Source organism: Scophthalmus maximus, chromosome 22, assembly GCF_022379125.1.
Source record: "Scophthalmus maximus strain ysfricsl-2021 chromosome 22, ASM2237912v1, whole genome shotgun sequence".
Classification (NCBI taxonomy): domain Eukaryota; kingdom Metazoa; phylum Chordata; class Actinopteri; order Pleuronectiformes; family Scophthalmidae; genus Scophthalmus; species Scophthalmus maximus.
In genome coordinates, this window is record NC_061536.1 from 14,685,001 (window position 1) to 14,697,500 (window position 12,500).

A 12,500-nucleotide genomic window follows, 5' to 3' on the forward strand; every position below is an offset into this window, starting at 1 on the left:
GAATTTTCAGACGCTGCTGGAAACAGGAACTGGAATCAGTGGGGAGCCGCCATAAAGTGTCCCCTGTCGGTCGCTCCGTTGGTTGCGGTTTCCAACTTTACCACCAGATGCTGCCAGAAAATTTGAAAAATTACAAACTGGGGCTTTAAACATTTGTTGCAATGTTATGAAAAGACTATGGTGGTTTTAGTGTTTCACCTCAAATGGATACTAGTACTGTGTAGACCTGCTCACTACTACTACTACAACAGCTTACTACTACTAAGGCTACTACTACGCCTACTACTTTGCTATCCTACTACTACTACTACTCCTACAACTTTTACTATCATCACTACTACTACTACTACTACTACTTTTACTGGTGCTACTACTGCTACTGGTACTCCGACAACTATCCTACTACTACTACTAATATGTACCTGTTAATCAGTCACTACTTCTCCTAATACTACTACGGATAATACTAATACTTCTACTCAGTATAAAGTTTTATCAACTGAAGTTGGACTAAGTGATTTGTGCTGAAAACAAACTCACTCAAAGTCAAAGCCTGAAACTGGGTCCAAACTTGTACAAGGAGTGAAGAAGTAAATATATATTTCTTAATTTCATCACAGTCAGATGTTCATCGTGAACAGTGATTTGCAGACGGACCATGGCCGACGTGGTTCTTGAGCTGCTGAGGTTTTATTCTGAAACACTCGGACCGGATGTGTGGTCGCGGTGAGAGAGAGGAGAGGAGGGGGTGGGAGAGAGAGAAAGAGAGAGGGAGAGAGAGAGAGGGAGAGAGGCGCGGTGCGGAGCGTGGAGGCGTCATTCAGCTGCCCGAGAGCGAGCGGAGCGCAGCGGGAAGGATCCTGGATCAACACCTGGACCAGCACCTGGACCAACACCTGGACCAACACCTGGACCAGCACCTGGACCAGCACCTGGATCAACACCTGGACCAGCACCTGGACCAGCACCTGGACCAACACCTGATCCGGATCTGAGCAGGTAGAGCTGCTGCGTTTTTACTCCTCACACTGCGACACGTGCGTGAAACGTGCAGTCACACCGAGGGGCCGACCTCACCTGACCGACCTCACCTGACCTCACCTGACCGACCTCACCGGACCGACCTCACCTGACCTCACCTGACCGACCTCACCGGACCGACCTCACCTGACCGACCTCACCTGACCTCACCTGACCGACCTCACCGGACCGACCTCACCGGACGGACCTCACCTGACCGACCTCACCGACCTCACCGGACCGACCTCACCGGACGGACCTCACCGGACCGACCTCACCGGACCGACCTCACCTGACCGACCTCACCGGACGGACCTCACCTGACCGACCTCACCTGACCTCACCTGACCGACCTCACCGGACCGACCTCACCTGACGGAACTCACCGGACCGACCTGACCGACCTCATCTGACGGACCTAACGTGCGCTCTGAGCAATTAAAGAAAAAAAAAGTTGTAGATGAGTAATTTATTCCCTCATAGATATTATTGTTTCTGCTCCGAGTGGATGTGCGTTGTTTTTTTGGAGTGCGCAACAACCCGTGCGTAAAGGAGAGATCGATCCACTGACCGAGTGATTGAGACTAAATGATATTTTCGCGACATGATGAACATGATCAGGAGTGAAAGTTGACAGGCGGAGCTGCAGGATCTGATCTGTGTGATTCAGGCTCTGAGACCCGGAGGCGACGTTTGTTCAGGGAAGGTTCTGGTGCCAAGTTTCAATATTCAGTCAAATCAATTATTGAAACTGCAAAAGAGTGTAGACGTTGGCAGCATCTTCAGGAGCTGGAGGATGAAGGTGGAGGATGAAGGTGGAGGATGAAGGTGGAGGCTGAAGGTGGAGGATGGAGGTGGAGGATGAAGGTGGAGGATGAAGGTGGAGGCTGGAGGTGGAGGCTGAAGGTGGAGGATGAAGGTGGAGGCTGGAGGTGGAGGCTGGAGGTGGAGGATGAAGGTGGAGGCTGAAGGTGGAGGATAAAGGTGGAGGATGAAGGTGGAGGATAAAGGTGGAGGCTGAAGGTGGAGGCTGAAGGTGGAGGCTAAAGGTGGAGGATGAAGGTGGAGGGATATTAAAACGTGTGAGAGTCGTCACATGCAGGTGTTGATGGTTATTAATATTCCATGGTCTTGTTTATTTGGTGAAAGCAGCAGGTGAAGATGACAGATGTTTCCTCTGGAGAGAAGAACGTGCTCCGGGTTTGATGATCTTTTATCTCCAGATGTTTGTTTTTTTAATCTCTCCAGAAATTAGAAAAATATTGTCAATGTTCACCATGTTTTTGGTTATGAAATGTTCCATAAATCAGACATTTTATAGAATACATTGATACGTTCAGAGTTTTTAAAAAACTTTTTACTGGGTAAACAATGTGAAACAAAAACCTTCAGAATATGAGCAGCAATAAATGTGGAGGATTTCTTAGAGATTATGAGGAAGAACGTGATTTTAAATCAGACGGACGTTTGGAATCTGGTGTCAGTGAAATTATTAATTATGAATCTGTCCATCACAAATCAAGTGTCTCAGTCCTGCAACATAATCTGAAAACATGATGATAAAATAATTTCTCCCACTCCCTTCTCCCTCCTTGTCTTTCTCCCCATCGTCTCATCTCCTCCTCTCTTTTCTCCTCTTCCTCTTCTCTTTCCTCCTCTTCCTCTTCTCTTTCCTCCTCTTCCTCTTCTCTTTCCTCCTCTTCCTCCTCTCTTTTCTCCTCTTCCTCTTCTCTTTCCTCCTCTTCCTCCTCTCTTTTCTCCTCTCCCCCCCCCCCCCCAGGTGCGTCCCCTCGTCCCGTCTGCAGGTGTCAGGATGTGGTTCTCCTCCGGGGGCCTGGGTCTGGGCCTGCTGGGCCTGGTTCTGGTCTCTCTGTCCCCTCAGCCGACGCGAGGTCAAGGTAAGTGACCTCCGTCTGCTCCTCCTCTCGCTGAGCTGGAATCCTGATGTTCGTCCAACATTAATGACATTTTCCAAAGCTCGACCTGTGACCGTGACGACGCCCCACAGAGGAATAACACAGATCTTTTTAAATCCCAGTGTTTGTACCTGAGAGCAGTTTCTTCCTCAGCGGCTCCACGTCGAGACAGAAACCAGGAGAAACTGTGGATGTGCAGACTTCAAACTTCTGTCGTCACCGCGGGAAAACCAACAAGTCCCGCGGTGACGACAGAACGGGAACGTTTGTGTTAGTCAGTTGCCATGGGAACTGTTTTCTGTCCCGTCGTGATGCTGAGCCGGGGCTTCTCTTCATAACGGGCCAGAAACAACATTTGGTTACTGATGGGGCAGAAAAAAACAGTCCACGTTGGTCCATTGGCCTAGAAACTAACTCCCCACGTAACTCATCCGGTTCCCAGACCTCAGCTCCAGTGTCGTGGAGACCAGACGTCCTCTCATTTCCTCCAGCAGGTTGAATCTTTTCTTGATGTGCAGCTTCATGATATCCAAGTGTTTGTTATTTGATCCACTGATGTCGTGAGCTTTGACTCCGGTGTCGGAGGTGGTGATGAGAACATCTGTGACATGATCCGTGTCAATTAGTCATCTGATCAAAGGGGAAATATTCTAACGACGGATTCTGTCGACGCACGTGACGGATGTCAAACCTCCACAGATCTTTAAAATAATCGCCTTCCAATCCATTTTTGATGAACTTCTTTTCGTGGAACACGTTTGCAACATTTTCAAGGAACATGAGCGACGGGTTGATTTTACATATTTGGGCCTTTTGTAACTTTATTGAAATAGTTTTGTCAGTGATTTTGTTTCTGTGGACTATAATCAAGAAGATGAAAGTGCAGGTGAAGATGAAGGTGAAGGTGCAGGTGAAGGTGAAGGTGCAGGTGAAGGTGCAGGTGCAGGTGAAGGTGAAGATGAAGGTGAAGATGCAGGTGAAGGTGAAGGTGAAGGTGAAGGTGAAGGTGCAGGTGAAGGTGAAGGTGCAGGTGAAGGTGAAGGTGCAGGTGAAGGTGAAGATGAAGGTGAAGATGCAGGTGAAGGTGAAGGTGAAGGTGAAGATGAAGGTGCAGGTGAAGGTGCAGGTGAAGGTGCAGGTGAAGATGAAGGTGCAGGTGAAGGTGCAGGTGAAGATGAAGGTGAAGATGAAGGTGCAGGTGAAGATGAAGGTGAAGATGAAGGTGAAGGTGAAGATGAAGGTGAAGATGAAGGTGAAGATGAAGGTGCAGGTGAAGATGAAGGTGAAGGTGAAGGTGAAGATGAAGGTGCAGGTGAAGATGAAGGTGCAGGTGAAGGTGCAGGTGAAGGTGCAGGTGAAGGTGAAGGTGAAGGTGCAGGTGAAGGTGCAGGTGAAGGTGCAGGTGAAGATGAAGGTGAAGATGAAGGTGCAGGTGAAGATGAAGGTGAAGATGAAGGTGAAGGTGAAGATGAAGGTGAAGATGAAGGTGCAGGTGAAGGTGCAGGTGCAGGTGAAGGTGAAGGTGAAGATGAAGGTGAAGATGAAGGTGAAGGTGCAGGTGAAGGTGAAGATGAAGGTGAAGATGCAGGTGAAGGTGAAGGTGCAGGTGAAGGTGAAGGTGCAGGTGAAGGTGAAGGTGAAGGTGAAGATGAAGGTGAAGGTGAAGATGAAGGTGAAGATGAAGGTGCAGGTGAAGGTGCAGGTGCAGGTGAAGGTGAAGGTGAAGGTGCAGGTGAAGGTGAAGGTGCAGGTGAAGGTGCAGGTGAAGGTGCAGCCTGACACTCGAGCAGCAGAGAAACTAGGAGTCGTAAAAACAACCCAAAGGGAAACCGCAGCGTTCCTCAGCGGAGCGGCTGCGTTGACCCGCGACGAGCTGAGGCGTTACGACGCTCCTCAGCTCCTCATTCACTTTTGCGCAGTTCGAATCTTCTGCCCTCACCTGCTGACGTCAGCGTGATTCTAAGTCACGACTCACTCACACATCTTGCGTGATCCGACTCGCCGCACGACTCCTGACGGACGCCGCTCCGACCGCCGACCTTCGGCTTCACCGCGAAAAGTAGAATGAAGATCACATCTGTGTGTGTGTGTGTGTTAGTGTGTTTGAGTGTGTATTTGTATATGCGTGTGTGTATGTGTGTGTGTGTGTGTGTGTGTGTTTGTTTGTGTGCGTGTGTGTGTGTGTTTGTTTGTGTGCGTGTGTGTGTGTGTTTGTGCGTGTGTGTGTGTGTGTGAGTGTGAGTGTGTTTGTGTGTGTGTGTGTGTGCAAAGGAACTGGCAGGTTTCTTAAGACTTGAGGGGAAAAAAAGAAAAGAGAACAACCTCCAAACTACACAGAAAAAGGTGCACAGAGATTTTTATGCGAAAACACTTTTCACAAACGTCAATAATTCATGCACACACACACACACGTGCACGTACAGTGGAAACACACGCATCACATTTGAAGGTGTGAAAACATCTGCGTGTCGAACTCATTTGGGATTCGAGCAGCTCTCTGCAGACGAGAGAGAAAACCCCCGAGCGGCTCTGCGTCGCTCTCGTCCTCAGGTTGGTGAGATTATTGCTTCAGTATTTCCTCGTGTCTGTGTGTTTGTGTATGAATATCATTTTTCGCCTGCTGCTGTGTGAATGCTGCTTCACGTTCTCTCTCCGTTGTGCTGAGCTCCAGTTTCTTTCTTGACATAAACTACACGATGGAGCTGATTCTCAAGTGTAAAAGTGACGGTTCGCCCAGAAACATCTTTTATCAGCTGAATGGAGGAGAAGATGAATCGCTTCTGACTAGAGGAAGGAAGAACTGTGAGATCACGTTTGTAATCTTAATCCTAAATTTCTCTTTGATTTGTTCGTACAAACACATCGGCTTCATCAAACGCGTCTGTCTTCAGAAAAGTGCGTAAAAACCAGATGAATGTCGCCTGTGTGTATTTTAAATGAACCTGCACGAGACAAGGATTAGCTCATTAGCATGATCGACGCCCCCAAAATACCATATAAGGTGATTTTCACTTCCGGAACCTCGAAGTTCTCCTAAGTCACTCGTACGCACGACTTCTGAACAAAGGATCATTGTTTATCGCCACGTTTAAGATGATATTCCTGCGTTTTGTCCCGAAATAGAAAAAGCAATAATTAGTACGTCCCTCAGACCCGACGGTCCGCTTGTAAAAAGACTTTTGAGTCCAAGGGATCCTGATTTATTGTTTGGGATCTGAACCAAATCTCCCACTCATAGACTCAGACCACTAAATATGTCTGAGGGTTTAAAAAGATCCATGAAATTAGTGAAAAATGTTAAAGACAGTGATTTAAACAACAACAACACATTTCATAGATTCCTTCTTGGACCTTGTTCCTTCCACCAAGTTTACTGAAGATCTCAAACAAACCAACCAAGTCGTTCTGTTTGTCCTCATGTTGTCTTGGGTGAACCGTCAATCAGCGGGAGACATTGAAGGACGACTCGCCTCGTCACGAGGACACAAACACACCTTCCATTTCATTCTTTCTTTTCTTGTTGTTTTTGCATCGTTGAACCAAATCTCGATGTGGAACGAGGATTCATCCTCTGGGACTTGGCTCCGCCGGTGGGATGATGACGGTGTGTGTGTGTGTGTGTGTGTGTGTGTGTGTTGACCTTGGAGACTTGGTTTGATTTTGGTGTCGCAAGTGTTATTTTGACAACGGCCTCGCTCCGAGTTGACGTGAGGTGGAGGCCGTTGTAACGAGGATTTTGGATCTTCAGTCTGATGGTTGAACATCTGAACGCTCCTGCCGAGGACGGGACGAGGAATAGTGTCCACATGCTATTCCTGAGCTTTTCTCTTTTGGTGTCCCGTTTGTTCTTCCTCTCCTCGCAGTTAAAACAGAGGCACGTTCGCTCCTTTGTCTCTCGTCCTCGTCTTCCTCCTGACGACCATTTCAAAGAGGGAAGATGAGATGGGGAGGGAGGGAGGGATGAGAGGGAGGGAGGGATGAGAGGGATGAGAGGGATGAGAGGGAGGGAGGGAGGGAGGGAGGGATGAGAGGGAGGGAGGGGGAGGGATGAGAGGGAGGGAGGGAGGGAGGGAGGGATGAGTGGGAGGGAGTTGGAGGGATGAGAGGGAGGGATGAGAGGGAGGGAGGGAGGGATGGATGAGAGGGAGGGAGGGAGGGATGAGTGGGAGGGAGGGGGAGGGATGAGAGGGAGGGAGGGAGGGAGGGAGGGATGGATGAGAGGGAGGGAGGGATGTGAGGGAGGGAGGGAGGGAGGGAGGGATGAGAGGGAGGGAGGGGGAGGGATGAGAGGGAGGGATGGAGGGAGGGATGGAGGGAGGGAGGGATGAGAGGGAGGGAGGGATGAGAGGGAGGGATGAGAGGGAGGGAGGGATGAGAGGGAGGGAGGGGGAGGGATGAGAGGGGGAGGGATGAGAGGGAGGGAGGGATGAGAGGGAGGGAGGGAGGGGGAGGGATGAGAGGGAGGGAGGGATGAGAGGGAGGGAGGGAGGGGGATGGATGAGAGGGGGAGGGATGAGAGGGAGGGATGAGAGGGAGGGATGGATGAGAGGGAGGGATGAGAGGGAGGGAGGGATGAGAGGGAGGGAGGGATGAGAGGGAGGGAGGGAGGGGGATGGATGAGAGGGGGAGGGATGAGAGGGGGAGGGATGAGAGGGAGGGAGGGAGGGGGATGGATGAGAGGGGGAGGGATGAGAGGAGGGGGAGGGATGAGAGGGAGGGAGGGAGGGGGATGGATGAGAGGGGGAGGGATGAGAGGGGGAGGGATGAGAGGAGGGGGAGGGATGAGAGGGAGGGAGGGAGGGGGATGGATGAGAGGGGGAGGGATGAGAGGGAGGGAGGGAGGGGGATGGATGAGAGGGGGAGGGATGAGAGGGGGGAGGGATGAGAGGGAGGGAGGGATGAGAGGGAGGGATGGATGAGAGGGAGGGATGAGAGGGAGGGAGGGATGAGAGGGAGGGATGAGAGGGAGGGAGGGATGAGAGGGAGGGATGAGAGGGAGGGAGGGATGGAGGGAGGGATGGAGGGAGGGAGGGATGAGAGGGAGGGATGAGAGGGAGGGAGGGAGGGGGAGGGATGAGAGGGGGAGGGATGAGAGGGAGGGAGGGAGGGGGATGGATGAGAGGGGGAGGGATGAGAGGGAGGGATGAGAGGGAGGGATGAGAGGGAGGGATGAGAGGGAGGGAGGGATGGATGAGAGGGAGGGAGGGAGGGATGAGAGGGAGGGATGAGAGGGAGGGATGAGAGGGAGGGATGAGAGGGAGGGAGGGATGGATGAGAGGGAGGGAGGGAGGGATGAGAGGGAGGGATGAGAGGGCAGCAAGTGGAAACGCGGGAGTCGACCCGTCGCCGGCCTGGCGAGGAAGAGGAGGACGAGGACGAGAGGGAGAATGTGGGACTTTGCTTTTTAATGTGACGTCTGTGCGTTTGTCCTCCGGCTTGGACGACGAGATGCAACTCATCCTCCTTCCTTTTCTTTTCTTTGTGTTTCCTCACTGTTTTTAAGAAAGAACCGACGGAGCGACGCCTCTGCGCCGCCATAACTCTGGAGGGAGTTCAGTTCCGACTTGAGTCAGTCGCCGATGAACGAGATCAGAGATTCTGAGAAACCTGCCACTTCCTTTCACGTTCCTGAGCGCTGACGTTAATAAATGAGACATATTTAAGGATAAACAGACACATTTTTTCTCACTTTATTAGACGCAACATATGTTGGAAATAATATATCTGTCAATCAAAAGTCCAGACCTCCTTAATGATCATCTATCGACTGAACAAACGAACTCAATCCAGTGTTATGGTTCGCGACCCACTAACGACGAGAGCCGTCGTGGATTGCTGCATGACGTGATCGTCTTTTTTCCATATTCATTCATTCATTCATTCATATATTTACAGTACGATTCAAACGGACGGCTTTGTGGCGTCAAGCTGTTCATCTGTCGTTGTGTCTCCGTCCAGTTTCCTCGCCGCGGAGGTTTCGTGCCAAAGTCCTGAGCCCCACGAAGCTGCAGGTTCTGTGGAAGGAGCCGAGAGGAGAGTTCGAAAGCTACAAGGTCATTTACAGCACGAGACCAGGTGAGACCCCAGAGCACGGGACATAAACCATCTCTTTATTGTTCATTCGTCAAAGCCCCACTTTGTCATTTTAGTAATTTTCTGGCGCCATCTGGTGGTAAAGTTACAAACCGCAACCAACCGAGCGACCGACAGGGGACACTTTATGGTGGCGCACCTCTGATTCCACTTCCTGTTTCCGTCGGCATCTGAAAATTCGACGTGAACGCGACGTGTTCTGGACGTTTAGTTCAACAAGCGTATTCAACAGGACGTAGAAACATGAGACTCACACGGAGGTCGCTCCACCTCATGAACTAGATTTAACTCATATGAACAGAGTTATGGACAATATGTTCAGCTTCTGTGAAAGAGTTCTTCTTAATATTACACACTGCAGCGGGAGTAAATATAAATGATCCGGCGGACAAAGTTGCATAACATGAAAGTGAACACAACCTGAAAATATCTGCCCGTTGTTGATGCAGGATCTCGACCCTAACTGGCTTTTCGTCACATCGCATCACACGAATATTTAGCTTGAGTTCAAATATTTCAACTGGAGCAAGTGAAGCGAATGACGCGAATGTTGTGCCTTCACGTAATTGGCTGGTGCGAGGAGATGTGAGTTTACTCGTCACGGGAAAAATTTGTGTTGCATTTGGTGTGGAAGAAACATAAAACTGCAAAATATAAAAAGAATATATTTATTCATTTAATTTTTTCATTTCTACGTAGGATGGCGTTGAGACGTCAGGCGTCGACCTGGTGCGTTCGAAATAGCGATGAACGAAGTCGGTCTAGTTCGGATTTGACCCCAAACAAACACTTGACAGTTTTTCTTCCACGTAATCAATATCTTTGGAGTTTGTTCAAGTCCAGCGAGACTCGGTGCGAAGACCAGAAAGTTAAAAGCCGAACGTTTCGTGCGAGGCCTCGGCGGCCGGAGGATTTCGTTGAGCTTTTGACGTCGGTGGAAAAGTTCCCGTTTGAACGTGATTTATGGGATCGGAGGAGGAATTCGTCCTCCGGTCCTGTACGGTCCTGCCCGTCGCTCCCACGGCTCCTCCTGCTTCACACCTGGACGCTGAGGCGCGTGATGGATGGGCTGTCTGGTGCCTTGCTCAAGGGTCCATCTCCTCCAGCTGTGGCGTCATTGAAGAACGTTACTCCGAGTCCAAAGACGACAGAGACTCGGTGACGGTTCCGTCCACACATCTCGAAACTTTTATCACTTTTCTGTTTTTGCCAGTGGAACAAAAAAATGCCAGTAATGCACAGAGGAGTTGAACCTCTTCGCCCGAGGCAGAACGAGTCAGGGGGTTTTATGTGGCCGTCACCTGCTGGTCCATAACTCACTCTGCTGAGGAGGAGACGCCCGAGAGGCTTCGTGGGGATTCATCGATGAACGTCACCGATCGGTGATGATACCAAACTGGACGTGGGCGTTATTCTCTGAGCGACTGATCCTTCTTCCTCGTCCTCCTCGTCTTCCTCGTCCTCCTCGTCTTCCTCGTCCTCCTCGTCCTCCTCGTCCTCCATGTCCTCCTCGTCTTCCTCGTCCTCCTCGTCTTCCTCGTCCTCCTCGTCCTCCTCGTCCTCCATGTCCTCCTCGTCTTCCTCGTCCTCCTCGTCTTCCTCTTCTTCCTCGTCCTCCTCGTCTTCCTCGTCCTCCTCGTCCTCCTCGCCCTCCTCATCTTCCTCATCTTCCCCGTCTTCCTCGTCCTCCATGTCGTCCTCCTCGTCCTCCATGTCCTCCTCCTCCTGCTCGTCTTCCTCGTCCTCTTCGTCCTCCTCGTCCTCCTCGTCTTCCTCGTCCTCTTCGTCTTCCTTGTCCTCCTCGTCCTCCTCGTCCTCCTCGTCCTCCTCGTCTACCTCGTCCTCCTCGTCCTCTTCATCCTCCTCGTCTTCCTCGTCCTCTTCGTCCTCCTCGTCCTCCTCGTCCTCCTCGTCTTCCTCATCCTCTTCGTCTTCCTCGTCTTCCTCGTCCTCTTCGTCCTCCTCGTCCTCCTCGTCCTCCTCGTCTTCCTCGTCCTCTTCGTCTTCCTCGTCCTCCTCGTCCTCCATGTCCTCCTCGTCTTCCTCATCCTCTTCGTCTTCCTCGTCTTCCTCGTCCTCTTCGTCCTCCTCGTCCTCCTCGTCTTCCTCGTCCTCTTCGTCTTCCTCGTCCTCCTCGTCCTCCTCGTCCTCCATGTCCTCCTCGTCTTCCTCGTCCTCCTCGTCCTCCTCGTCTTCCTCGTCAGAGGGTGTGGACGTGATGAAGCCAGGAAATGAAATAAACTGCTGACTTCTGCTCAACTGTTGTGATACGACAGCACATTATCTGGCAGGACGTGATGCTGAATACACAACTCTTTCAGTTCTTCTTTCGTCTGTCCTCCTGGTTGTGACTTTATTTGCTTCCTGTTTGTCTTGTGCACTTTTCTTTCTCCGTGGTTCGTGAGCAGCTGTTTCCACCTCGGGCGTTAATAAAGTCAGACTCTCTCGTCGGCGCCTCGAGGCCTCGTTTTCTTCCTCTGGACAGTTTGAGTGATCGTGTCACTCTCAGTTATTTTCACATTTTTTCCTGAGAAATGTTTGAAGCCGTTTGAGGAAAGTGAAGATGCCACGTGAACAGTTCAGTTCGTGTGACGACGGCTACGTTCATTCATTAATATGTAGCTTCAGATTCTATTTTATATAAATATATATAGAGAGATATATATATCTATATATATATCTATATCTATATATTAGGATTTTATATTTTTGTTTACAGTCAAGAGGACACAGGCGGGTTCGGAGAGGCTGTTACCGTGGCAACACCTCTGTGTTTAATCTGAGTGTCAGCAGCAGGCTCTTATTCTGAAATCAGTAACAAAAATGACTGATCAATAATCTGATCGGTAACAAGAATAATGTTAAAAAATAATAATAATAAATAATTGATTAAGAAAAAATATTTTACCTCCTGCAAGTTAAAAAAATATATATTTTAACTTTTCATTTTTTTCATTATCTTCTTGATATGTATTCCATATGTTTTCATATGAATCGTGAAGGTTTCAGTCCCATTGTAATAATAATACTACATTTCATTTGCGTTGCACTTTACATTACAGCAATCTCAAAGTGCTTGTAAGGTTTGATGTGGTTAGTTCTGGTTGCACGTTGACGTACAGGATGAGGACTGCTGATGTTTCCTCTCTCCCCGACCAGGCGGACAGCAGCAGGAGGTCCAGGTGTCCAAGCAGGAAGCCAAGCTGCTCATCGACAACTTCGACCCGTCCAAAGAATACGACTTCAAGATCATCGCGGTCGGCGGAGGACGAGAGAGCAAACCTCTGCAGGCCAAACACCAAGGTACGAGTCCTCCGACCTTCAGGGTTCAAGGTCGTCGTGTCGACCTTCAGCACCAGAAGAAACTCCAGGCTCCAATCAGTGACGTCCCAGCAGGAGGGGAACCTGCTGGGACGTCACTGATTGGTGGAGTGGCCTCTTGAACACGCCCCAGATCAGCTGATGGTCGTT

The 12,500-nt window shown here is 50.2% G+C and overlaps 1 protein-coding gene across 4 annotated transcripts in view; it reads left to right on the forward strand.

Annotated features, from left to right (window-relative positions):
* Positions 1-782: 782 nt before the first annotated feature.
* Positions 783-12,500, forward strand: part of LOC118291630 (collagen alpha-1(XIV) chain) — a 58,964-nt gene continuing 47,246 nt past the window's right edge. For 3 of the 4 annotated variants that reach the window (XM_035619953.2, XM_047330331.1, XM_047330332.1), the window contains exons 1-4: positions 783-999; positions 2,801-2,918; positions 8,895-9,011; positions 12,189-12,332. In XM_035619953.2, coding sequence (XP_035475846.2) covers positions 2,834-2,918; positions 8,895-9,011; positions 12,189-12,332 — 346 coding nt within the window. In that variant the 5' untranslated portion in view covers positions 783-999; positions 2,801-2,833. The remainder of the gene's footprint in view (positions 1,000-2,800; positions 2,919-8,894; positions 9,012-12,188; positions 12,333-12,500) is intronic. The other variant, XM_035619957.2, reaches the window with a different exon arrangement.